General features: G+C 37.3%; 1 protein-coding gene across 1 annotated transcript; it reads right to left on the reverse strand.

Annotated features, from left to right (window-relative positions):
- Nucleotides 1-258: 258 nt before the first annotated feature.
- LOC139114707 (2-hydroxyacyl-CoA lyase 2-like) lies at nt 259-27,456 on the reverse strand. Its single transcript, XM_070676579.1, has 15 exons — nt 27,252-27,456; nt 25,676-25,834; nt 23,210-23,380; nt 21,099-21,237; nt 20,635-20,749; nt 19,900-20,000; nt 19,034-19,143; nt 17,644-17,767; nt 15,804-15,898; nt 15,020-15,174; nt 11,519-11,656; nt 10,777-10,951; nt 9,386-9,484; nt 7,651-8,651; nt 259-2,736 (listed from the first exon to the last, which is right to left on the reverse strand). The coding sequence occupies exons 1-14, from the start codon at nt 27,339-27,341 to the stop codon at nt 8,466-8,468; spliced, it is 1,857 nt and encodes a 618-aa protein (XP_070532680.1). The 5' UTR covers nt 27,342-27,456; the 3' UTR covers nt 259-2,736; nt 7,651-8,465.

Here is a 27,456-nt window from a genome sequence, read left to right on the forward strand (position 1 = left end):
TTGAAGTCTTCAGTTGCTGTAATCATATTGGATAGTTAAGGCCGTAATAAGGCAATGGTGGAGTGGGCTGTGTGGTATTGGTAGACCCACCTATAAAATGCAACATTCAGTGCAAATATGCTGTTTATCATTTGATTTCTCACTGTGAACTTAACCTTCAGATGTACATTGCCAGTCACGACTACTTCTACCTCATGTCTTTTGATATCATATTTGCTTGAAATCTACCACAAATAATAAATGGAGGAGATGGATCAATTCTATCTCAGTAAAAATTACAAATTTATTTGCATTGTCAAAAAAAGTTTGAATGAGTTTTACATGAAAAATAATTAAAAATTGTCATGGTAAAATAAACACTTTAGATTGTTGCTCCAAAATTACCATCTTAAAACCAACATGCACTGCAACCCTATCACCATGGTTACAAAAAATAAACAATCTTATATCAGCTAATTTGCTTCAATTTTGCTTCTCAGCACACTGATGTGATGTATTACTAAAAATAATAACTAATAAATGCTAATTACTAGAATTTACATCAATACAAGTAACAATATCAAGACATGAAAAACCCCACTGAGACAATAATATATCAGACATGCACTTAACAAGTTTCATGTTGCTACACTAGGAAAAGGTATGGTGTACACAAGTGCCAAGATTTCATGATGGTAATGTCAAGCACAGCCCTGCATGAGTAGAATTACACAACAAGCTGCTCACTGGGATTTCTAGCAACGATATAAAGACCAAAATTCAAAGTTTGATCAAAATTGATCAATACAGATGGTACTGTATTTTTTGGTCACTTTCTAATGAGTATAGAACTTTGTTGCTTTCCATGCTTTGATGGGATTTGAGATAACAGATATGTTTCATCAGAACTTTTAAACGTTATATAAAGATAAAGAATGTTTCTATTTTCTTTGTCTCAAAGAACTTTGGTTTGACTCCTTGAACGGTAACCATTGAATTTTGTCAACATCATGAATCTATGGTCTGTGTCTCCAAATGTTTGTCCTAGTATAATTCATATGGTAACATTAAAATTTACACAACTTCCATTAATTCTTTGAGAAGTAAATCTGTTTGTTCCAAAACTATCACTCAGAAAAATGGAAGATCTTGAATTGACACAGAACTATATTTACATTACTGTGAAAGAACTGCATTGGAACATTTCATGACATAATGAAAGATTGCTGAAACAAAGTAAAATACTTCAATATTACACACTCCAATCTTGAAAGTGCATTTTAGTAAGAGAACAAACATTTAAAACATTTAAAAAGATTATGAACCTTCATGGACATTACAGAATATTTATAAATATTGGACTCACTAGACTGTAAATTGTAAACTCAAAAATTGTTGTGTGCAGATAAAAATTGTCTTTATTGTGCGTAATATTCCTTCCAGATACATATCTCATTTAAAAACACATGATTGAAGACAAAATTCTTGCACTGTTGTTGATGAAATAGTAAATTATTCAAGACACTTTTGTTGAAATATATGCTTGGGTTGGTGATCCTGGCCATTGTAAAAACAATGAATAATCATATACACCCTCTAGAGGGCAGTCTTCAAATTAGGACGCCACCTTTGTTTAGCCTGCACTGTCATTACTGAATTACCAGTTCACAATCATTCACAGATAGCATTTTCAGTTCAAAGGATTTGGCATGCCTCTTATACACATCTTACGTAATACATCACTGCTTGAAAATTGTCTCAGAATTGTTCTCATTAATAATGTACATGTGTGTTTTGAATTTGACTTTTGGGTGATTGCTATACGTATTAACATTAACAACAACTCTCCAGCCAGCTCATGCCTCTACACTACTAAATATGTACATGAGTAAGTGTATGGATATGCAAGGAAGTGACAAAGAAAACGCCAAAAGACAACATATCACATTCCCTCATTATAAGAAATGCCACATGGCTGAGTATTAGCAAACTGTTTAACACATTATCAGATGCGGCAAATTCTTTGCTATCAGATGATGTCGTATCTGGTCAAGTGCGAATTCAAAATTCCAACTGACGGGCAACTTGTACATACCCCTTGTACTGCATTGTGCAGACAACGATGTTGCTTTGCCCGTCTCTTGGTAACAATATTGTCATGGAACAACTGTCTAGATCATGTGATTGATATTGAAGAAAAGTACTTAAAAATACACACAATACCCTTGTAGCATAAACTGTTGTAAAAGCTTTTTGTGAATGATCATTTACACACTATTGCATTGTGACTAGTTATAATGATTGTTGATTTTACGAAGCGTAGAAAATGGATCAATCACCTGGGCAAATAAAATAGTATATTGATAAATTGAGTTCACAAGATACCAGTATGTATGAGGATGAGTGTATGCATACATATAAATGTATGTATGTAATGCTATGTATGTGCATGTATTCAAGAAAGATACATGATCTTGGAAATGATTCTATCACGCATTTCAAGGTTGTTTTATGATAACATAGTTTTATCTACCAAGTATTTCATTTTTTCTCAAACCACACTTAGTTAAGTGGTGTATACTTAACTACACATTGTTAATCGACTTTTCCTTGTATTTACAGCAATTCACCGTAATTGCACTGAGATGTATTGAAAAGATAATATGGTTTTTTGTACTATGTTTACATTTGAAGTGAAAAGTGTTCATCTCATTTGTCATTGATATTTTGCACACAGCACATCACTGTCATGGATTGCTATTTGTAGTATATAACCCTATATACATTAACAAAGTTGTTAAGTGATGGAAGCCACCAGGATGAGACACAATCTCTAGTATCCAATAGTAACCAATGACGTGTAGTTTACTTATGAGATTATGTTAATAAAGTAGAATTGTAGTTAATGGCTACACTGTGTGAGTCGTGTGTCTTTGCTCTAATCAAAAGTGCACTAAAACACAACATAATGGCGACGAGGATGCTCTTTTGATCCACAAGTGTGTGAAAGAAGACACCCTGCACAGCCTGAGTGAAGTTGACCTCTGAGTAACCAAGTCCTGTGAAGTTTCAACTGGAAGACGGTAAAAGTTGCCTTGAGTCGAACTTGAGCCACACCCTGTTGAACAAAGGTCAGTAACGTTACTTGGTAGTCTACATGGGTGATACAGAACAAAACTCTGTAGTCACCAATCAGCCATCAACACCGGGTCGAAGTATTTCTCCTGCTCCCACACCAGCCCAAATGGAAAGACCATCTTCAGAACGCTGGGGACGCATAGATGCATTTGATGACAGTTTAGAAACATGGTCAGCTTATGCAAGGAGGCTCACCCACTATTTCAATGCCAATCAAGTACCACAAGACAGGAAAGTTTCATGTCTATTATCGTTATTGGGACCAACGGTGTATGGTACGTTAGAGAATTTGATATATCCAGCATTACCAACATCCAAGCAATTCGAGGAAATTGTTGAGATTCTTGAAAATCACTATGAACAGAAGCCATTGTTGGTGCATGAAAGATTCACATTTGGTATAGAAATCAAAAGGAAAGCGAATCCATTAAGGCATATGCATGTGAACTGCGGAGACTATCAAAAACCTGCAAGTTTGGTACATTTTTGGACCAAGCCCTCCGTGATAAGTTGGTTTGCGGTCTCCGTACATTCTCTATTCAGAAGAGATTACTGCAGGAAGATGACATATCTTTCGAGAAGGCTATGCAAATTGCCATCTCCATGGAGTCAGCTGATAAGAAGCAGCCCGACTTGAAGAACCGCTTGCAAGACCTCAAAGTCAATAAGGTCAGTAATCCCCAAGGGAAGACAAAGCCTTGCTATCGGTGCGGTAAGAAAGGCCATAAGCCAGCTGACTGTAGATTCAAAGATGCTGAGTGTCACAACTGTAAGAAAACTGGACACATTCAAAGTGCTTGCCGTTCTAAACAAGGGAAGGGAGAAAGCAAAAAGAAGTTCCAGAAAAGCAAAAGCAAGAAGGTGCATGCTTTAGAAGAAGACAGTAGTGACAGCGACTTTGTTTCAAGCCTCACAAGTGTTAAGACTTTAAACAAACAAGGCAGTCAACCTGCAAGAGTAACGCCACGAGTAAATGGAAAACTCATTAACATGGAAATAGACACCGGATCCCCAATCTCTCTCTTGTCAAAAGATGACTATGACAAGTATTTCAAGGGAGCAAAGCTGAAAGATGCCGAGGTAAACATGAGAGCCATTACAGGGCACAAGCTAGGCATTATGGGTATCTTGGATGTCACGGTTGAATATGAAGACCAGAAGTCTAAATTAGAGCTGTATATCTGCAAAACAAAAAGCAAGCCACTGATGGGAAGAAGCTGGTTATGCAAAATACAGATAAATTGGAAGAAAATTAAAGAAATCAACCGCCAAGCAGTGAAAGCAGTGAAAGTTGAAAAGAAGACGAAGACAACAACTGATGAAAAGCTGAAAACAATACTAGACAAATACCCACAAGTTTTCAAAGACGGCATCGGAGCTATGAAAGGAATCAAGGCAAAGCTACTGATAGAGAAAAATGCCGCGCCCAAATTCCAGAAAGCCCGCCAAGTGCCATACTCTCTACGTCCGAAAGTGGAAAAGAGTTGGACCGACTTGAAAGTGAAGGTATTTTGTCAAAAGTAAGACACAGTGATTGGGCAACGCCGATTGTACCAGTCCCCAAGAAATCAGGTGCAGTACGTATATGTGGAGATTTTAAGACAACAGTCAACCCAGTATTGAAGGTAGATCAGTACCCACTACCACGTATTGAAGATATCTTTGCAGACCTAGCAGGTGGAAAGAAATTCACACGCATCGATTTGCGTCAAGCCTATCATCAGATGGAGATGGATGAAGACTCAAAGAAGTATCTCACCATCAACACACACAAAGGGCTATACCGATACAACAGATTAGTGTTTGGTATCGCCTCAGCACCTGCAATATGGCAACGATCCATGGATCAAGTACTGCAAGGAGCTACTCGCACTAAGTGCATCATTGATGACATGATCATAACAGGCGAAAATGACGACGAACATTTAGCCAATATTGAAGAAGTATTGAAACGTCTTCAAGAGCATAACCTACAAGTCAATTTGGAGAAATGTGAATTCTTCAAAGATGAAACCACGTTCTGCTCACATGTCATCGACAAACATGGGCTCCACATGACGAAAGAAAAAGTCCAAGCCGTGACCGATGCACCCGAACCGAAGGACGTCAGTCAAGTTCGCTCCTTCCTTGGATTGATAAATTATTATCATCGATTTCTACCAAACCTAGCAACGGTATTGCATCCACTGAACCGACTGTTGGAGAAAAATCGAAAGTTCAAGTGGACTGATGAATGTGATAAAGCTTTCAAGAAAGCCAAGAAGCTCATCACATCAGAGAAAGTGCTAGCGCATTATGATCCTAACCTGCCGATCAAAATTGCGTGCGATGCTTCACCATATGGATTAGGAGCAGTGGTCTCCCACACGATGGAAGATGGGCAAGAAAGACCAATATCCTATGCATCAAGATCGCTAACAAAGGCAGAGAAGAATTATTCACAAATAGAAAAAGAAGCGCTCGCAATAGTATGGGGAGTGAAGAAATTTCACACCTACCTGTATGGTCGAAAATTCACACTACTGACAGACCATCAACCGCTGGTATCGATATTCCACCCAGAAAAAGGAATTCCAGCAACAACTGCAGCAAGATTGCAACGGTACGCAATATATCTTGCCGGTTTTGATTATGATATTCAATACAAGAATACCAAGAAACACTGCAACGCAGACGGTTTATCGAGATTACCCTTAGACACCAATTTTGAAGAGAAGGAAGACGCGATCGAAGTGCTACACATCTCGCAATTCGACAGTCTCCCTGTTACAAGCGCTCGTGTTCGAAAAGAGACGCGCCGAGATCCTGTTCTAGCCAGCGTATACGAAGCTACTATGAATGGATGGTCTCACAAGGATCAGAATCTAACTCCGTTCTATAACCGTAGAAGTGAGTTAACTGTATTTAAGGTTGTCTAATGTGGGGAATGAGAGTCATCATACCCAGCAAACTGCAGAAAGAAGTTCTAGATGAACTACACAGCGGTCATCAAGGTGTAGTGAAAATGAAAGCCTTGGCAAGAAGCTATGTATGGTGGCCAGGCATCGATAAAGCTATCGAGCAAGTTACCGAACAATGTTCTGGATGTCAACAAAACCAGAGCATGCCAAAGGTCGCACCACTTCACCCATTGGAATGGCCAACATTGCCATGGCAACGCATCCACATAGACTACGCGGGTCCATTCCAAGGACAGTCATACCTAGTTATCACCGATGCACACTCAAAATGGCCAGAAGTAATTCCTACATCGTCCACTACTGCTGAAAAGACGATAGAAATACTGCGCACCATTTTTGCAAGATATGGTATCCCAGAAGTATTGGTAAGCGACAACGGCCCACAATTTGTTTCAGACGAGTTGAAACATTCATGAAGAATAACGGCATCAAACACATCACCTCTGCGCCATACCACCCTTCCACAAATGGATTTGCAGAACGATCTGTACAATCCTTCAAGAAAGCATTACGCGCCATGAAGGGAGAGAAAGGAACAGTGCAGAAGAAATTATCAAAATACCTGATGTCGTACAGAAACACACCACATTCGCTACTGGAGAAACACCAGCGATGTTATTCTTTGGTAGAAGAATGCGCACACGACTAGATCTCCTGAAACCAGATCTACGCCGCGATGTGCAAGAAAAACAACTAGATCAAGCAGCCACCAGACAGACTGCACATGATCGTCAACTTGACATCGGAGAAAGAGTTTCCGTCAGAAATTATCGCGGAAATGAGAATGGATACCTGGAATAGTCACTGAGAAAATGACCAGTATCCTACAAAGTTCAAACATCTCCAGATGACGTCAGACGTTGCCACATCGATCAACTCCATCGATCACAAGTTCCCATGGCAACATACCAGGACAAGGATGTCCAGGATGAGGTCATTACCTCTGCTGCAGCCGCCAACCCAGTTACATCGGGGGAAATGACAGATGCATCTGAAACACCTACAACTTCGGCGCCAGTAGTGAATACAGCACCAGCCAACATAACATCAGGAAGTGCTACCGTGAATAAGGATCCAGCAACCATTGTGTCACCACCACCTAAACCAATGGAAAGAAGATATCCCGTACGGAATAGAAAAGCACCAGATAGATTAGATTTGTAGTTTCCAAAACAAAAGTGATTGTACTGTGACAAGGGCAGAATAATCCCTAACAATCACAGAGGCAGCGAGTAGTCTACCTCAAAGCCTCATATTTCGGCATAGTAGATTACATTTTATTTTAGTTAGGAATTAACTGAACTCATATGAACTCTACGTCATGAACTCTGAACTCTGACCGGACATATAAACTTAGCGGGGAGGAATGTAGTATATTCACCCTATATACATTAACAAGTGTTAAGTGATGGAAGCCACCAGGATGAGACACTATCTCTAGTATCCAATAGTAACCAGTGACGTGTAGTTTACTTATGAGATTATGTTAATAAAGTAGAATTCTAGTTAATGGCTACACTGTGTGAGTCGTGTGTCTTTTGCTCTAATCAAAAGTGCACTAAAACACAACAGCTTTCTCTCTTACTTTGCATTGTGCGTCACAGACATTATAAAAAATCAATTCCTACCTGCACCACCATTCAAAGTCACTGGTCTGTAATTACTGTATATTTCGATGGAACATTTTTCTTTAAGGTGTATTTCTAATTCATTGTGAAAAGTATCAATTCAAGATACACGAAGATAAAGAATCCTGGACCCACTAATCTTCATACATGACCTGAATAATCTAATGACTGCACATTGTTGTGAAAATTACTACATTTGGGTAAATCTGATCGATAAATTCAATGAAAAAAGTAAGTACTGACTGCAGCATCATCCTCTTGTTGATAACGACAGATTTGAATATCACACTATAAGAAAATTCATTTCCACTAAATTAGGCCGTTTAAAGAAAATTTTTTGTTTGCCGTCCTTGGATTTTTGAAAAATCTACCTGCCAGCCTGGGAAAAAAACACAAACAAAGAAACACAAGTGTATTAACGTAAGCTCATTTTTTATTCTTTTTCTTTTTGAAAAATAATTTTTATTTGTAATAGTGTTAACATGGGGTTTGTTTTCTTAATTTTCTCTTATAACCTACCAGAACGCGGACAGCAAACAAAGAATTTTATTTAAAGCGCTTTACTTATAAAACACACAACTCAAAATCATATTATGCCCTCTAACTCATTTCTTTGAGTCAAGTTAGCTATTTCTGAAAATGTCTTTGCATTAGCTCTATACCAGTACATGCAATATGTAAAATTTCCTTGCATTGTAATGAATTTTGTGTCAATTGTCCCTCACTAGAAGAACTAAGACATCAAACACATCAAATTTACCTAGACAGAAATGGACCCTTCTCTGAAACTTGTGCGTCCAATCAGTGCATTGATGAGTACGGCTTTCCCAGCTTTGCATTCAGCCTGGGCTTCTTGTATTACCTCCTTAATCTTATCTTCATTATCTCTGTTCAACAAGAATCCCTTTCCTCCGTAACCTTCAGCAACAATGTGGTAGTCTGTGTACTGAATTATAAACAGAATACTGATATGAGTATTTTAGATGGATATGAAACTCAGACTAAAAATCAAGAAGATTCTATTTTGTGATCAAAACACAATGGTCCATTAAAGAGTGACCGTTTTTAGCCCATCAATTTCACTCATGTCACGAGCCATCCTTCAATAAATTTCTCTCTTATTTCAAAACTTTTTTTATTGAGAAACGGCATGAGCGCACTCAAGCAAGACACAGTCATCTCTGATTTATAAATGAGACATGAATTTTGAAGAGGTCTGTCCTGACACCATACATATATGCAAATATCAACTGCTGGTCCACAGGCAGCCACGTTTGATCTCACCACAAGACAAAGTAAAGTTTATATCTTTGATTTGGTACACTGTCAGTGCTTGCACTCCCCTTCTTCATTGGCAGATAAACTTGATCCTGACCTGTCGAAGGGATAGCTTCATGAACTATGCAGCTCAAAAAAAAAATCAACATTTCCAGAGAACGCCTTTGCAAGTGTTCTGGAACTGACAACCACTGAGCAGCCATTTTGGAGAGCTCCACTCACATTCAAATGAAATATGTTCTGTCACTTTCCAAAATCTTGCTCAGATAAAAATAAAAGGTAAAACATGGATGATGATTGTCATATTGAACTGACAAAATAGGAAGTGCATTATCCCAATGCCTGATCTATACGGCCCCTTCCTGCTATACATCATGGTATATGAAAAACAATTCTACTTACAGCCAATAAACACCCTACAGCACTGCCTAACATTGGGACCTGATCACGGCATATTTGCATCCAGGCGGCATCTGTACCAACTAACGCCAAAACTGGAATCTGACAGGAAAAAAGTGCAAAACGTTAAGATTAATCATTTACAGAAATATAAAGATAACATTTCTGATCAAAGTACAGATGGTCTAGGTTAGAAAACTATATTTTGAGTCCAATAACTCACACATTAACCCAACGAGTGCCAAAGAGTGCGTGTTTTGATGTGGTGACTATGCTGCCCTGCCTTTTTGATTGGCAACTATTATTGACTGACAAGTTTTCAAGAGAAATGCAATGGATCGTCAAACAACTTCTTGATTTGCAGTTAATAGATCAGTGAATCAAAACAGTTCATTCCCAGAAAACATGCCCCATGATGGATCAACATGTATAGTACAGTCCCTGAATAATGCCCTACGATAATCTGATGACAAGCTATTTAACCTTTAATACGTAACTTGATTGAACAATAAAGAGTATGAGCTTTCAGTAGAGGGACACCTGTATAACATTGGACGCATGTTCACACTTTACTACAGCTCAACTCACAAGCGATACTGTACTTTCCAGGCAAAGCTGCACCACAACATATAAAATTCCTAATGGAATTGGCAGTTTGGTGTTTTGATCTTGTCAGGGTACTAAGGGTTTCAATAACAAGACTTGCCAAACAAAGGCAGTGTCTCATCCATCTTGTACACATGTCATGTATTTTGGCCATCTTATATTACTGTCTCTCTAACAGTCAAGTAACTTGGGCTAAAATTTATTGCTCTGTTCTTCAGAGTCATGTTGAAGCTTCCAGCTGATCAAAATATGAGAGCAAGTTAAGTGGCATTCTTTTAATTTAATGAGGAAAGCTCTCCAACAGAGGCCTTGAAAGCTGACCAAGGTGCCATTCATCTTGCAAAACAACTGAAGATGACAACACCATCACCGTGCTTTCAAAGATTTTCAAGTCACCGAACCAATAAATTGTCAATAGTCCACTTGGATACAGTTTCCTTGTGACAAGCAAAGACAAGTTTTTAGCTTTCCTCACACCGATGTAACGATCATATTTGGTCATGCATAAACAGTCTGTTTTGGATTATATCGCATCAACATCATTTATTAGTAGTGTTTCTCTAGTTATCAAAACAGTATTTTTATCAGAAGACAGACCTTTATATGGCCATATGTTCACATTTACAAAGATGGAGTAGTGTAAAAGACCTAATAGTAAGTGTCAAGTGTGGAAAAAAGTACATGTGCGTGTTACAATACAATTGACATGGTGTATCTTACCTGAAGACATCCGTACGATCAGCAAATCCGATCGAAATTTGAAAACAAGGTCAAGGCTAGCTATTTACCTTATGACGAGTGAAGGTATCAAACTCTGCTACACTGTATCCCAGAGAACCATCTCCATAGATGATCCATACTTCCGATTCCGGACGGCACAGCTTAGCACCGAGGGCAAATCCACCACCAACACCCAGTGTACCAAACGCTCCTGGATCTAACCAACGTAGTGGACCAGTAGGTCTGTGAGATTAAAGTACGAATGTAAATAGAGAATATTGGTAAAAAGTGATACATAAAAACGAAAACACAAACAACTGGCAAAAATACTGTCAGAGAGATGAGCAGAAAATGCACAATATTCTAATCATTAGTCTATAAGTCATTGATGAGCCATGGCAGCAGATGCTGTTGAAGGTCTGTGTTGGCGTCAGATTGTCTCATCAGAAAATTTACATACAAGATTATAATTTCAATGGAAAACAAAAGGTTATCACACCTCCATAATCCTCTTACAGAACAAAGGCGATCCCAGGGATCGCCAAAAGGGCCTTTAACTAGAGTACAAGGAAGTGCAGACCTCAACATATGATAATATCAACACAGAATGTAAAATTACGATTTGTTATCATAGGTATTAGTTTAAAGCTATTCAGTATACATGTACTCGTATGCTAGATATACTCAATAAGCAGACAGCATGGAAACCATATGAATTAAGATTGTGTTTTCAGGTTGGGTTTTTCACACTATTGGGATTCCAGATTAGTACAATAACATTCAAACATTTTTCTTTTATTTTGTTCTCACCTGACGATGTATGCAGCACTTCCAACAAAGTCACCACCATCAGCAACCAGTATGCTATCTTCTGGTAACAAGTCATCCAGGCAGTGGAGTATTTTCAACGGATTCAAATGTACATCTGTAGGCTTCTCTGCCATTTTCCTGCAATTTGTACGAAACGTTCCCTTCATGAGATTACAACATATAATGCTTGATGTATAAATGTTTGAATTCTACCATCACATTAATAAATGAAATTATGGACCCTACAATATATTCAAAATGCATCAATGTTTATATATGGGAAATCTGAGTTAAAGTGTTACTCTACATTATATACAAGTCCTTAACACACATACACTCATATTTAAATGAGTGTATATGTTTGTACTAACAAATGCATTATGATAAACAGTGAAAAGATTGCTCAATGGGGACTTAATGGACCTTGTCAAGTAAGTATGCTGCCAAGGAAGTACCTAGCAGACTGTATCATTTTTTTTTAGGGGTGCCCAGGAAGTGTGAGGGGCTGAACATAGCCGTTAGACAACACGTTTGCCAACTACAACTATTGCTAGTTTAACCCTTTGAGCGCCAAGGTCAACTTTCGTCGCAGGGCTCGAAATACTTTTTTTCAACCACCTGTCCACTGGACAAGTCAAAATAAAAGTGCCTGTCCCAGTGAAAAAAGTGCCTATCCAAAATGGCATAATTTATTCTAAGAACTATACTAATTTCAACTCACCTGAGACAATGTCCAGAGAAATTGAATGTCATTTTTAATTAGTTTGATAGGAAGTTTTTGACAGAACCAACGAGTGAATCTGGGAAAGTTCAACAAACTCACGTCTGTGTTGTATGCAAAATGGCGTAACAACGCCATCCGTGTCGAGATGGCTCTGAGAATCTCCCAATCTAAGAGATTTGAGACGTGACCTTAGATAAATCAACATGGCTGACTCCTGTAAACAGTGATTAGATATTATCGAACTTTCTTTTACTTTTTTCTGACAGGTAAATATCCAAACAATGATTTTCAAAATTTTAAAAGGTACATAAATTTAAACTTATGAATATTTGCTGTAGTCAATAGGTTGAAATACTGGTTGCAGGCTGAAAAAATCTACCTGTCAACTTGGACAAGTACTTTTCAAAACTACTTGTCCCAGGCCAAATTTCACTTGTCCGGGACAGGCAGACAGGTATTATTTCGAGCCCTGCGTGGCCTTTATAAAATGTACCCTAGTCAAATTTTTACAGATTTTTGCCAAAATTTTGATGAAAACCTGTAGCAAATAAAATGTGATGTTCGTTTGGTCTATAATAATCAAAAGAATTACAGAAAAATTCATAAAAATTGTTAAAATGTTGCACTAATATTTTGGTAGGAAAAATTACAGCACTCAAATGGTTAATAAGTCATATATTCTCTCTTCTCAACGCTCTTACTAAGTTTAACAACATACTAATTCAAGAAATCCTACATGGGAACAGGTTATTTAAAGTCGTTAGAACTTTTTGTGTCCGTTCACATTAATTGTACAGATGCGTTTGCCTAGGTTGAACTACGTACTGTGGTTCAACTACACAAAAAAGTGCTGCTGTAATAGAATGTGTGAAAACAGATGCAGAAATGAATTGGTATAATCTAAGGCAAAAAGGAATTCTGCTCGACCACAAAAGTTGTTGTAGAATGTGTGAAGTGGAGTGCCAAACGGCAAAAGACATTACAGGACAATAATATTTGCAAGGAGTGAATATGACTTTCACAGCTTCAGAAATGGCAAATTTTCAATAGATGGTCACTTGTCTCTTGGCCTTTATGCTAGTGCCATTCTTGCAGTAATTGGAAAGAAACAAACTGTCCTATGACTTTTTTCAATCCTCTAAAAAACACAAATACCATTAAAACAACTACTGCCACAAGCACACTGTACTTCAGCTTAGTCCCTACCCTTCCATTTGAATGATATTTAGCCCCTCACAACCGACGGCCACCCCTAAAAAATAATGGTACAGTCCGCCGGGTACCTCAGTGGCAGCATACTTGACAAGGTCTGACTTGATTTACACTCAAGTTTGCTGTTTGCATTTCAGCGATAATAAACTTGCAATGTGCATTTACTATCAGTGTTCCCCTATGGCTTATTTGCACACTAGTTGTGCAGTGTGTCTGACTGCTCTTGCAGTGGAATTTCATGTTTTTTGCGCAACTTTAGTTTCAGGTTTGGTAATGGTGAACATCGAAAACTTGGCGCGAAAGGTGCGATCTAAGTGCTGATTTTACTTCCGTGATTTTAGTTTTAGCGTCCGTTGGCAATGTGGTTGCTACCATAAAAAATTATGCGTACAAGTTCAGGTTACGTTATGACTACATGACCAGACTTACTTAACTCAATGTAGTTTTTGCTTCTGATCTTTTGCGAAAGGGCACACCCCCCCTTTCTGGACCTTCCCCCCAAAAGTCACCAAGGCAGCTACCATGCCCATCGGGCACCAAAACCTAAATATTGTTCACCCACTCAAAACCTTAGAGGGAACACTGTTTAAAACAATCACCGCCTGAAATAAACTGTTATTTTCAAAATCATTCAAACCATTGCTGTATTGAACAATGTCAGCAGTTCTAGAAAGAAAATACAATTATATGGTCAAACAAGTCATCGTTGATGACACAGTCCCCACTTGTTAATGGGTACTTTGATTACAGGTCCTCAGAGAGGATAGAGTCCTCTTCATTAGGTCTGTGATAAAAATACTTATGAATAAATTCGCTTGATACATGCCTGAGTTGTAGTTCAGGACATGAAAAAATCGTAATACAATGGCCACATGGTGGCCATATTGGATCGTATCACAAAACTAATAAATGTGCATATGTATGACATAGGTCAAAGTCCATGTAGCAAATTTGATTAAAATTGGTTGAGATATGCCTGAGTTATGGCTTGTACATGAAAAAATCATGACAAAATGGCCGCACAGCAGCCATATTGGATCGTATCACAAACAAATTGATGTGTACAGCTATGACATTGGTCAATGTCCTTGTACCAACTTTGAATAAAATCTGTCGAAACATGCCTGAGTAATGGCTCTGTACATGAAAAAATTGTAACAAAATGGCCGCACGGCGGCCATATTGGATCGTATCACAAAAAAATTGACGTGCATATCTATGACATTGATCAATGTCCTTGTACCAACTTCGAATAAAATCAGTTGAAACATGCCTGAGTTATGGCTCTGTCGATGAAAAAATCGTAATAAAATGGCCGCCTGGCAGCCATATTGGATCGTATCGCAAAACAAATCAACAAGCATCTGTATGACATATGAAGTAATCCTTGTACCAAGTTTGAATGAAATCGCTCCAGGCATCTCTGAGATATCTGCGTGAACGGACGGACGCACACACGCACGGACGCACGCACGCCACACACGCACGGACATGACCAAACCTATAAGTCCCCCGGACGGTGTCCGTGGGGACTAATAACTAAATACAAATCAGATGAAACTTACAGGTTACTTTCCTCTTTAGCTGCATCTCTTTGTTTCAAAGTTGCAATCCATTCTGAATCACATTTGTAACCCGATAGTTTCTTCTGTAGTGACACCAGAAAACTGGCTGGGTCGACTTGGGCCGCCAGTGTTGGATTCCAGAACATTCCAGAATTCTACAAGACGATAAAATATGCAATTTCATGATAGAAGAGAGAGGGAGAGAACTGGCAAAGTCATCAAATAATTTATGTGCTTGGTGCAAAATAGCTACCCTTGGTAAACAGCAAAGTAAAACATGTGAAGACTTAAATCCAAAGACTATTGCAAACAACTTCATAGGATAAATCAAGACATTTACAGTTGCTATGCCTGTTAGGGAGTTTAAATTGTAAATTGTCCGTTAATAAAAGCAAGCTTGGTGGCTGTAGCTGTGGAGTGAACAAGGGTAGAAACATTATATTGTTCAAAGGGAAAAGAAATGAAGTTGCAAGCCGTACCTAGTAGGAGACTTACTCTTCACACGGCTCATGTAAACAGCTGGACACATTACAGCTTTAAACCGGTAAGAATATGATACGTCTTCAGACAGTAAAACGACATACAATGATGATGATTCAAATTAACAAATGCGAAGATCATAATGTCAAATCTGTAAATCTGTTATACCTCCAGATTCTGAGGTTGAGATTAGTACAGGGCCACTTTTCTTGATGGACATCTGGGGAGGTATTGAAAAAGTTCATTCTATTGACTACCAGAGTCTTTGGTAAGAGAAAATTAGAGAAGAGATTGAAATTCTTACCTTGTAAAGCTGATCTTTGTTTCTGTTCACTGAGATGATTTTGGACTTTCTGTTTAAAACTCTGCCATAAGACAATCTAAAGTCACACACCATACCTACAAAGAACCAACAATAAGACAATCTAAAGTCACACACCATACCTACAAAGAACCAATAATAAGACAATTTAAAGTCACACACCATACCTACAAAGAACCAATCACAAGAGATGAATATAATTACATGTAATTATTCTTGAGTTTTTATGTGATCTGCCCAGTCACATGTCAAAAGTTGTGTGTAGTGGCAAAGAGATGTTTGCAATTAGACAGACATATTCTTTACGAGATGCCTCCTCAAAACTGACAAACTGGTTTAAAGAATTTAGAATACAATGGATGACAAAAATGTCAGGTTGTAAAGTACTGGTAGATTAGTAGATACGTGAATCAACGGATGTCGTATCAAATTATATGTACCATTAACAACTTGAAAATGTGCATTCTCAAAAAAATATCAAACTTGTTCTCAACATTATATTGGTTGAAGACTGTTGAAACTAAATATTTCAATGCCCATCTGTCACTGCTGTCTGTTGATAAAATGATATCTCCGATAATTTTTCTCTGATGTGTATAGATTCTGTTTCAAGTCATAAGTATGGCAAATAATATCATAGCGAATTCATAAGAGTAATTTGAAGGCAATACCAGCCTTAAAAAAATACAACAATTATACGGTGTTGCTCAAATTTGATCAGAATTGGTATATACCAGTATGGGTTACCAATGATCAACAATAAATGTTGTTTCTATCTGTTCAGTGGAGGAAAATTCTATTTTGATGTTACGACAATGATTTCTGCACAGTACAACCAGAAAAACAACAAGAAATATTTAACCCTTTCACCGTAATGGTTTGTCCAAATCCATTGTTTTCTATGGTAAAGCTGGACCTGTATACAGGGAACTGGGGGTGAAAGGGGTAAACCAGAAAAACAAGAATGACAAAGTAATTAAGGTCTGAAACTTTAGGTACTGGAGGTCAACTTTAGCAACATGCATAGCAGAAACAAGCCCCTCTTAGTTTGAGTATGACGGTCACCCCCCCCCCCCCCCCCCCCCCTATACTGTCTATGGTTTCATCAGGTCTGTTAATATGTAACAGTTCATAAACAATGACAGGAAATGATTCAAGATCAGTGGAGTTGGCCTGTTTCTTACTGGCCTGCACATTTGCAGGATTTCACTTTTTCTTACCTCATTTGCACATTTTTGACACTGATGTGTTCATTTGAACAAATTCACATCTCAACCCCTGCATCTACCTGTACGCCAAATACTGAGATGGTAGCTCTGGCGGTATGGGAGCCTTTGTGTGTGACGGACATACATCCGCACATACATACCCACAAATATATAGATATACAGACGCCACCGACTCATCATATAAGCTATATTTGGTATTTATATACAAAACCAAATATGAGCTAAAAAACCGAAAGGACAATTTAAAGTACCGGTATTCCATTTCATAGTCAAGAATAATAATCAGGGTTCACTGTGCAAAGTTTGGGATTAGAAGAACAATGTAATTATATTTATTGATATTTGAAATTCAAACTGGTTATTTCATAATAACTCAATATGGAAGAATTAAATTTTTGATTTTTACAAAAACACAGCAGTGAAAACTTCATTTATTCTGTTGGCTTTAAAAACAGTCCACTTAAGCCGTTGACCAGAACACTTTTGTAAAAATGTGGGAGTCGGAAAAACTTCTTTTGGAACATTCTACCATACAACAGTTCAAACCATCTGTTCCTCTTAATTCAATAAGATAGAATTGAAGAGTAACATACCTAACAAGATAACAACATCAGCTTCCTTGAGTGCATCTCTACGCTGCTGTCTGATGTGGATTGGACTGTTCTTACCCAGCATGCCTCTGGCCATGCCACCTAGAAAACATGGTACACCAAGTTTCTGCAAAAAATCATGACATTTACAAATTTCTTACATTCAGAAATTTCTGTAGACATATTATGAAGTGTATTGGTACTTGTATCTTTGTGTAAGAATCATAGAAGACAATTGAGATACATAACATCCATCTTGTACTGTTTCACTGCTGCACTTAGAAAAGATACAATTAGGGAAAAAAAGCAACATTCACATCTGGTCCTTGACACTGCCAAAAGTGATGCTGAGATGCAAAGTTCCTTTTTCCCACACACACTTGTGGTATTACATGTTACACTTTTGTTGTCACTGATCACAAATAGCATAAATCTTTAAAGGGATAAATAGACGACTATGGTAGATTTAATAGTGAAGTGATGAGCAACTTTGAACTTCTGTTCAGTATTGGCAGATGGTGATCAATTTCTATATTTGCATTTCATGTCTTCTGAACATAGGAAACATACATTTAGACTGTAATGTTTACACTGTCTAAAATGCAGCCTATGAATACAAGTCAATTCATGGACCAGTGTTTTTGCTATGGTTGGGGAACATTGGTAAATGATTTGGGAACCCCAGTAACTTTCTGCTGTCCCCTAATCTGATTGCATTGATACGGTATACCAACGGGAACCAACTTTGAAGGTAAAATGACTGGGGAACCCCTGTAACATTTACCGGGGTACCGCCCTTAACACAAACACTATGGACTACCGGTACTCAACATCAGCCATAAAAGTTGAAATAGTTTTTAGTACATCAGAAATCTGATTTCATCCCATGTGTTATAAACAATTCACATGGTTTCAAATTCTGGTACTTTTATATGATGGGTTATGGACAGACTGCTGTAATGCAAATAGGAAAACTGCTATCATGTAACTGGACCAACTGTAATATCGTACACCTATGGTTATTCAAATATCAGTACTGTATTTTTAAATTTTCATTAAGAGGGGAGTTTGTTTCAATTTTTAGAAATTAGTTTCATTTTATTATGAATGCCTTGTCTATTGTCTTTTGTCTTTTTTTATCTATATCTTGTGGCTATGTATGTTTTCACCAGCATCTCTGATCACATCTTTGTGGATATCAATGCATTATAATAAATTACTATTATTATCATCATTGTTGATTTTTATTATCATCAAAAATTCTGCTTTTGCATTACACACATGTGCATCTCATGGATGAATAGATTATATTGTAATGGAGGATGCACAAAAGACTGAAAAATCTGACATAACAATTTCATATAGAAATCCTGTAGCCATCTACAACACATACCTCCAACGAGTCTTTGAGATCTTCCACTGGTGTAGGTGGTAGAGTTGACTGACTTCCAATTAATATCACTGGTTTCTTTGCACGGCTCAACAATTCTGCAGCTGCCTGGACTGTAGGTACAAACAATATTGAACATCAGACATTTTCATCCTGCACAGAAACTGTAATCTTGAGTGTGAATCTCTTACAGGTTATTGTGACAAAGCCATGTTAGATATGGTATGATTATAAGGCTGAACTTGGGTATAACAATCTCCCTTCCTTAATTAATTAATCTCCCTTAATTAATCTCCCTTCCTTAGTTGACTAATCTCCCATAATTAATATTAATTAATATCCCTTTCTTAATTCTGATTTTAGAATTGGAAGACATTCTATTTGGTACAGCCACCCATTCACTATTCCATTCATTTACACCACCATTAGTACAATTTGTTTTGTTATGACAAAATGCCTCAGTGCAATGTAGTCACTGTGACAACATGTAAACATGCTCAGTGGTTGCCATGACAGCATGTCACTGAGGAAAGTACTTTGGTTATTTATGGTATGGCTATATGCAAATGATACTGCCGTGGCCAGTCAATTCACATACATCATGTTATGATGTCATGGCAAGAACTAATACGGGTGACCTGTTCAAATTGTGTTCACATGGATTTTATGAAGGAATAGTATATTTTTACGATTATTCCACCATTGAAAATACAATGCCAACAAACAACACTGAATATTATGTAGGGAAACATATTTGATTTCAGCTTGAAGAATTTATACACAATACAATATTTCGCTGACAATACTTGATGACACAGGCTAGGATTCATAATGGTTTCTATTCTACAAGTCAACAGCAGAGACTTGACCTTGACTTGAAGTTGGCATTGGTCTGTCAACTGGTAGAGGGCTTGGATTTCTCTTCTCCCAAGCACCAGCAAATAAATTGTTGAGGTAATTATTCAGGTACCTGGTGATATGAAGATGAACACATCAGAAAAAAAACATTTTGATTTGAAAATATTTGATAAACTCAGAATATTTATATTCGGAAGAGTGAGCAAGCATGAAACAATATTGTTTGCTAAATTTTCAAAAATGCATCAATCTGTGATGGAAGTGCATAGGACATAATCTACACTTCCATTTAAACTTGATAACCTTCATCCCTTTTTTTCTATGTCTAAGTTAAATTTTGCTGACAATGTAACATCTCTTAAAATGTGAGAAATAAAAGTTCAGATAAATTACTACGAGTAAATGTACTTGTTGATGTTTGAAAAAATACACATCTTTATTGAAACTGTTGATGAGTACTGAAAGGATGATTTATCAAATCGAATGGAATGTGTGGGACATAGAGTGATTTGCAAGTTCATTAAAAGTTGAACTACTTTCAACTGAATCAGTCTAGTCATTGTAACATACATGTACCGTATAGAGTAACATATATATATTAGTCACAGGTACATTCAAAGTAGGACAGTAACCATTTTGGCATAAATGTATTAGCAGCAATCTCTTCACTGACATAAGTTTCAATAGAGTTCAGATCAGTAGGTCATGATATACATACTACATCTAAAGTAACTGACAGAACTCACCACTGGACAATCTTTTGGTTCAGTGTCTTGGGAGGCTGTCCCTTGGATCCTAATTCCTTTTGCACTAAGTGATATGGATAGAGAACATCTAACGGCAACTCAACAAACACTGGACCTGTTCACAATATATTGACAAGGGTTTATCATTTAGAATTGAATTGTAAAATCTGAGACTTTGCATTTTACTGATGAATAATCTGAAGACTAGCAATCTTCACAGTGACTTCAATCATGTAATAAAACGAACAGAGGTACAATCTACAAAATGGCTCCAATCCTGTGTTGTGTTAATATTGTTTTTCATGATAATGAAAATACTGTGTGGTTAGGTAAACTAGGTGGGGTTACTTTTGAATTATAAAACCGTTTATCATTATCCAAGCCATGGTCTCTACCTGCAACTGTGGCCCAACTACACAAGATCACAGATCATGGCTTATCTGAAGCAAAGTCTTTTAACAAACCTGGTGTTCCTGATTGTGCAATTGCCAGTGCTTTCCGTATTGTGGGAATGATATCCCGGATATACTTGACAGTAGCTGTGAATTTACACAATGGTTTGAAGAGAACTAGTTGATCAATATCTTGCAGTGCTCCACGTCCCTGTCAAGAGAGAGGTACATACATAATGAATGACTTTGAAAGGGGAAAATGGTTCAGAAATTATGCAGACAAGTCTTCCATGTTGTACTGATATGTATACATGTACATTACAATGTGAACAATTTGCACCTTAAAAACAAAAAATTACTGAAACAAAAACAATGCTATGACAGAAATTTACATTTCATATTTTTCAAACAAAGAAACAAGACGATAACCAAATCTATTAATTGCAAGTCATGTAAACAACCAGTGTTACAGGTGTACTCACAAATAGGAACAAATAGTTGGCAGTAAAACAGCCATTCATCATAGAACACAAACATATAAGTAAAGGGCCTAAACTAGTAATGTACCTTAAGGTGGTTGGAAAGGCTATTTTTGCACCAATTCTTTTCTCAGAGTTAATGTTAAGTTTCAAGTGTTAGAATCAAGATATTTAGTTCAATTTTCAGGATAAGTCTCTTTGTTATTACTTTCTCCGAAGTATATAAAAATTGTATATTTGCAGCCATGATTTTGAAATATGACACCAGTAAATATTAAAATTTAGTTTTTCATATTTTTTTTACATATTTTAATTTAATAATAATTGGATAGTATTAATATTACCAAATTAGTTATAAATATGTTGACACTATTTATTGTAAGATTTGTATGGCAGGATTTGTAAATAAAATTTGTTTTTATGATTTTACATAGGTTTATATATCAAAAAATTATTAAAAATTCTTTCAAATTTCAAAATGTGATTTTTCAAAAAGTACTTCAAATACAGGAAAATTGTGCCGTACAAATCTTATCTGTAACCTTGTTAATAGGCTGTAAAAATTCCATGTCCATATCTCATTTCAAAGTTGGATTAAATTGGTATACAATTATGTAGGAAAACTGTTATTCTGTCAAAAATGTTGAAAACAAGCCATATTTGCACCCCTCGTTTGAAGTCATAGAGCAGTTTTTTGGTTAATCTCACTTTTGACACCTCTTTGACACTCAAAGAATCTAAAAATGCATTTACAATAGCAGTCACTCACTCTGAATGCCAGCACCGCCTTGTCAAACTTTCCTGAAAAATAGCAAATAATGACTTTCCCTTTTTAGACATTTTATTAAAAGTTAGGGGACCTCTACCATAGTTAATACACTAAGGACTCCCCAACTTCTTCTTATTTGGTCAGTTTTTCAGAAGTTTTAACAGGCTATAACTCTGCAATGCCTTTGTGCCCAAATGTCTAGTTTTTTTTATTCCACAGAGAATGTTGACTACTTTTATATTTTAATAGTTTTGTTGAAATTTATAACTGACGCTCTAGCCTTTCCAACCACCTTAAGATATACACAAAAAGATACTTTGGATCTTTAGAAGACAAAAAAAAGCATCTGAAATAATGGATAAAATATGACAAATATTGACAGATATGGACACATGACCGAAAATGACATTTTTTCGCAAAAATTCATATAATTATAAGCGGTAATATTCCACCCACTAAACATAAAATGTTTGTCATTTTTCTGCATATTTGGATAAAGAGCCTGTCACTCATCTTAAAGGATGCTGTACCCTGAATAAATGATTTGACATATCTAATTATAAAAAAATGTATGTAAAATGTAAAAAAATGCTGGAAAATGTTAGTGGTTGTTTCAAAAACTTTAGTTGGCAGGAAAATATAGTCTGTATTATTAATCACAAGATTTGTTGAAATCTCAAGATCTGCTCAAATGTTGTTTCTACCATGGACTACATACATTTACTTAGGATTGTACTGTGGCCAAATTACAATCATTTTGAATTCCTCAAAATTAACGTACTTGCATCATCTGTGTGGAAATTTGTACATATAAATCCCCAGACCACACAGATTCATGTATATCTCACTCTATATAACTGATAATGGACTGGCTGAGGGCAAAGTAAATGTTCCAAGCAAGGAACTAGACAACTTTCAAGGAAACTTGAGATTACCTTAAGTAGAGTTGCAGTAGCTCCCCCCATCAGTAGCAGAGGAGATTCTGCCATCTGTGCATTCTTCACGGCGGTTACCGTGTTAGTCAAGCCAGGTCCTGCTGTTACCACAGCGACACCAACAGTACCTGACAACCTGGCAACTGCATCTGCAGCAAACACTGCATTCACCTAGAGGCGAACCATGTTCATGAAAAAATGAAGTACGAAATATTCCATGAAAAACAAATGAAATGAGCAGATAGAACCGGTATTGTGACATCTACCGGTACACTGCAAAACACACTGGTATAATTCCCTGAACATGTCCAACTGGCCTTAACCTGTTCACCCCCAGTTCCTGTAAACAGGTCCACAATCACCATTGATAACAATGGGATTGGGCCAAACCATGGTGGTGAAAGGGTTAGAACCAACCTTGCTTTTCAAGTTCAACAGTCATATTTCTAATAGGATAAAAAGGAATGCATATCCTATACAGGGGTTTCATTAAGTTTTGAAGTAGGGGGCTAGAATGGAAAAGTAGGCGGCCTACAGCTGCCATGACCACAAAGCGGTCGTCGTCGGGGGAGGGTCCGGGAGGAGGTGTTCCCCTCCCGCCGAAGGCCGGAAATCCTGAAAATGAGCTAAAATTTAATTTTTACAGCTTACAGTCACTTGAATTTCTAGTATTTTCAGGGGAATTGTCAGCAGTGTTCCAGGGCAATTTGTGTTCATATCATAAAAGCCATTTTCCTGGGAGATTAGGCCTAAATATGATAATTCATAATTAAAAATGATAAAATGTGGTGATGTTGACGATAATTTGAACAAAAGAAAACAAGTCTTTAGAGCCTCTTTGCTTTTAGGAGGTAAACTATAACAATTCACTATTATTAATGATATAAATTTGATATGTAGATGATATTATACAGTGTTACATCTAGACAGGGGGATAGGGGATTCCCCCTCTGTTGAAATGTTGGCACCCCCAATTAATTTGCCGAGGGGACAATTCCCCCCTTCCATGAAATGGTGCCAGTCACACCTCAGAGGTACAAGTAGAACACATGAACTGGTGAAATGCCCCCGAAATTTCTGGTAAAAGGGGAAATTCCTCCTTGTTGACGCCATCCTGAATGAAACACTCATAATGTTACGCTTAAAATTAAGAACCCTGATGTTTGGTATGGAAATCTGCAGATGAAGAACTTTGGTACCACTTGGGAGGTAAAAAGGATAATTTATATAACGAATAATGATAAAAATGACAATCATTACCATATTTTGCAATTAGAATCAAAGACCCTCGAGGTTATTTGACTAAATGGGTATGCAAAGTAAGAACATTGATATAGGATATGAAAATTTGTACGTTCAGAAGCGCACATTTGGATTTAACCTGACGATCGCTTTTGAAGTGAATTTATAGGTCTGATCGTATTGTAACCACTCTGGGCGACGTTCTTATTGGCGTCGATAGACCAAAGAGCAGTACATATCATACGTCCAGCTGGTTAAACTCCTTCACAATTACACCAACCACAGTGCAACGCATATCGGCTTCCTAAAATTCCAACTGTAATCGGAAAGTTTTTCGTGAGAAAAAAATCAGGTCACTGCCTTCGCAAACAGTTTAAATCCACATAATTATCCTTCTCTTGTTTCTTGGTCCACTTCAAATCCGAGGATCGTACAGCGAAGCTTGACCTTGCGATCGCTTCCGTCTTCATTTGGTCAACGACCATTTTGAGTTGAGCTAACGACGGCCAACAGGTGTAGTATGCACGTTTTCAGTAGCGTATATAAAGGTTACCAAATAGGAATCAGCAATTCAGGTAGCCAATAGAATCGTCAATTGCAATTCCGATTTTTATTGAGGCAGTATACGCAAGACCGTGCTGCATCGTAGTACAAGGCGATCGTAGTAGTCGCTCGTCTTCTAAATTTTGTTCCACATAAAAGCCGTTGAAAAGTTTGATTACACAGCTTGTGAAACCTGTCTGTATCATTTCAGAAGGTAAAAAATATTTTAGCTATGAAAGAGTTCAAATTTCCAAAAAAGTAGCCGGCGAAATCGTGAGAGTAACCGGTCAATTTCGCCGGTTGCCGGCTCTTAATGAAACCCCTGAATACCCCTATATATTTTACTGTCTTTAATGTCAAAGGAAATCCAAAGCAAAAATCAAAAGGAATGTACAAACATGACCCTTTCTAGATCTGATAAGCATGAAATACAAGACCATATAACAAATTTACGCAGTAAATTTTATTGAAATATTGCCTGGTGGTATCATAAATTTCTGCAGTCAGCACATACAAAGTCACAAGAAGGAAGTCAAGATATCATTTATTTGACAACATCAAGATGAAGTTGCAGAAATGAAATTTCACAATATCTTTGACACTATATCTACTGTATATCACAGCAACATCAATATGTAATAATGTTGCAGTAATTCACAACAAGAACTTAAAGGCACTCACCTCATGTCTGGTGTCAACCACTTTTATACCCGCTTTTTCAGAGGCAACTAGGATTGGGGAGACATGTCCACCACACAAGGTGAACATGAACTTGATGCCATGGGCTTTGAGTACCTCAGCCACTAGCTCACCACCATTTTTGGTAGAGTTACTATCAACCTATAAAACAGCAGTTTGTACAACTGAATCTCTAACACTTAATAAAGTGAAAGTCACTGTGTTGCTTCTATTTTCCCTCTTTTTAGTACGTCACACTTTTTGTGGGCAATTTTTCATGTGTTTTCGAATGAATGTAACAAAAGATCTCAATGAAAGTACAAATTACATACAGACTGACTGACTGCTAAATAAATTAGATACAAATAAAAGGCCTTATTCATAATTACATAACACTTTTATCTAGTATATGCAAAAATAAATATTTGTTTGAAACTTTCATTTATCTTTCAGAAACTGAAAAATTTGCAAAGTATGAACTACATATGTACAGGCATAGAACAATAGAAGTACATATCACATTCAAATTAATTCCCTTTAAGCCTAATCAACAATATAAACAGCAGAGTATTTATGTCCAAACAACTGTAAGATATCATGAACATACACACAAAGTTCAAACCTAGTTGATATGAAATTGGTAATTTAATTTGTGAAGGACACATCACTCCAATCAGGAATTGATGTAAATATAGATAGAGTGTTTGAGTGCCAATGAAACAAGGCTAGCTTTCTGAATGAACCACAGTGACCACTACAGCAAAGCCTATTCTGTTGTCGCTTCAACTTGTGTGATACAGTGCTGTGAAAGACACTACTGCTGGTTTACCCATTAGGTACTGGGTAACTAACAACAGATTGGATCCCCTGATAATACTAGTAGCTATTAAACTTTTGACTCTGTTCCCGGTATTGATTTATATCCCTCTGCTGTAATAGTACTGCAAACGGATGGCTAGATTGATAGACTTGCTGAACCAAAAATGTTGTGTCCCTGTAAAAACAAGTTCTACGGAGATTGTGCACATACAGGTCTGCCAGTGTGTTCCTGGCGTTGTACGGTTTCCATCGCTGTGCGAGGGGAGGCTCCCCGCTCCGTATCACGGTCAGGTCCCTCCTTGTGGACGGACCATGTCCTTATATAGAACGAAACTTAGATTCGAGAGGACTACCGGTTGACTCACATCCATAAAAAAACCCTGAGTGAGCGGGCACGCATATCGCATCACCCCCAAACGGGGGTAAAATTGAATAGATCGTCAATAATTATGAGATGAAATAGTCTAGTATTCTTCTTTTCGATTCCAAAACCATGGATGGGATTGGGAACGTTCTCTTGTCAAAACTGAGGAGGCTTTCTTTAGTTTAACAATGGACAGACAATTAAAAGTCCAACGTTCTAAAATGACATTTTTATGATGTCGAGTGATTAAATGCGTTCATAAACGGTAAGACGCAAAGTGGCAGCTTACAGTTATACGATAATCTGGCCCACACAGTTTCAATGAAATGTAGTTTTGCATACGTGTACCGCGGAATCACTGGTAGGTCCGCAAGTTTCGATAAAGAAAATCATTACCTTGTGGAAAAGTTGATAAATTAATCCAAGCTTGTGGAGAACAACAATTACAACTAGTATAATGACGCAGAGTACGAGAAGGCCCACCATGGCAATACTGTCTGTTTTCAAATGTTGATGCCACAGATAGATCGTAGCTCGCTCGTAGCCTTGCTTGCGCTGCACTCTGCTCTGTTCTGTACTATACTGTCCTCAGGTGCTAACC

The sequence above is a fragment of the Ptychodera flava genome, chromosome 16, assembly GCF_041260155.1.
Source record: "Ptychodera flava strain L36383 chromosome 16, AS_Pfla_20210202, whole genome shotgun sequence".
NCBI lineage: Eukaryota > Metazoa > Hemichordata > Enteropneusta > Ptychoderidae > Ptychodera > Ptychodera flava.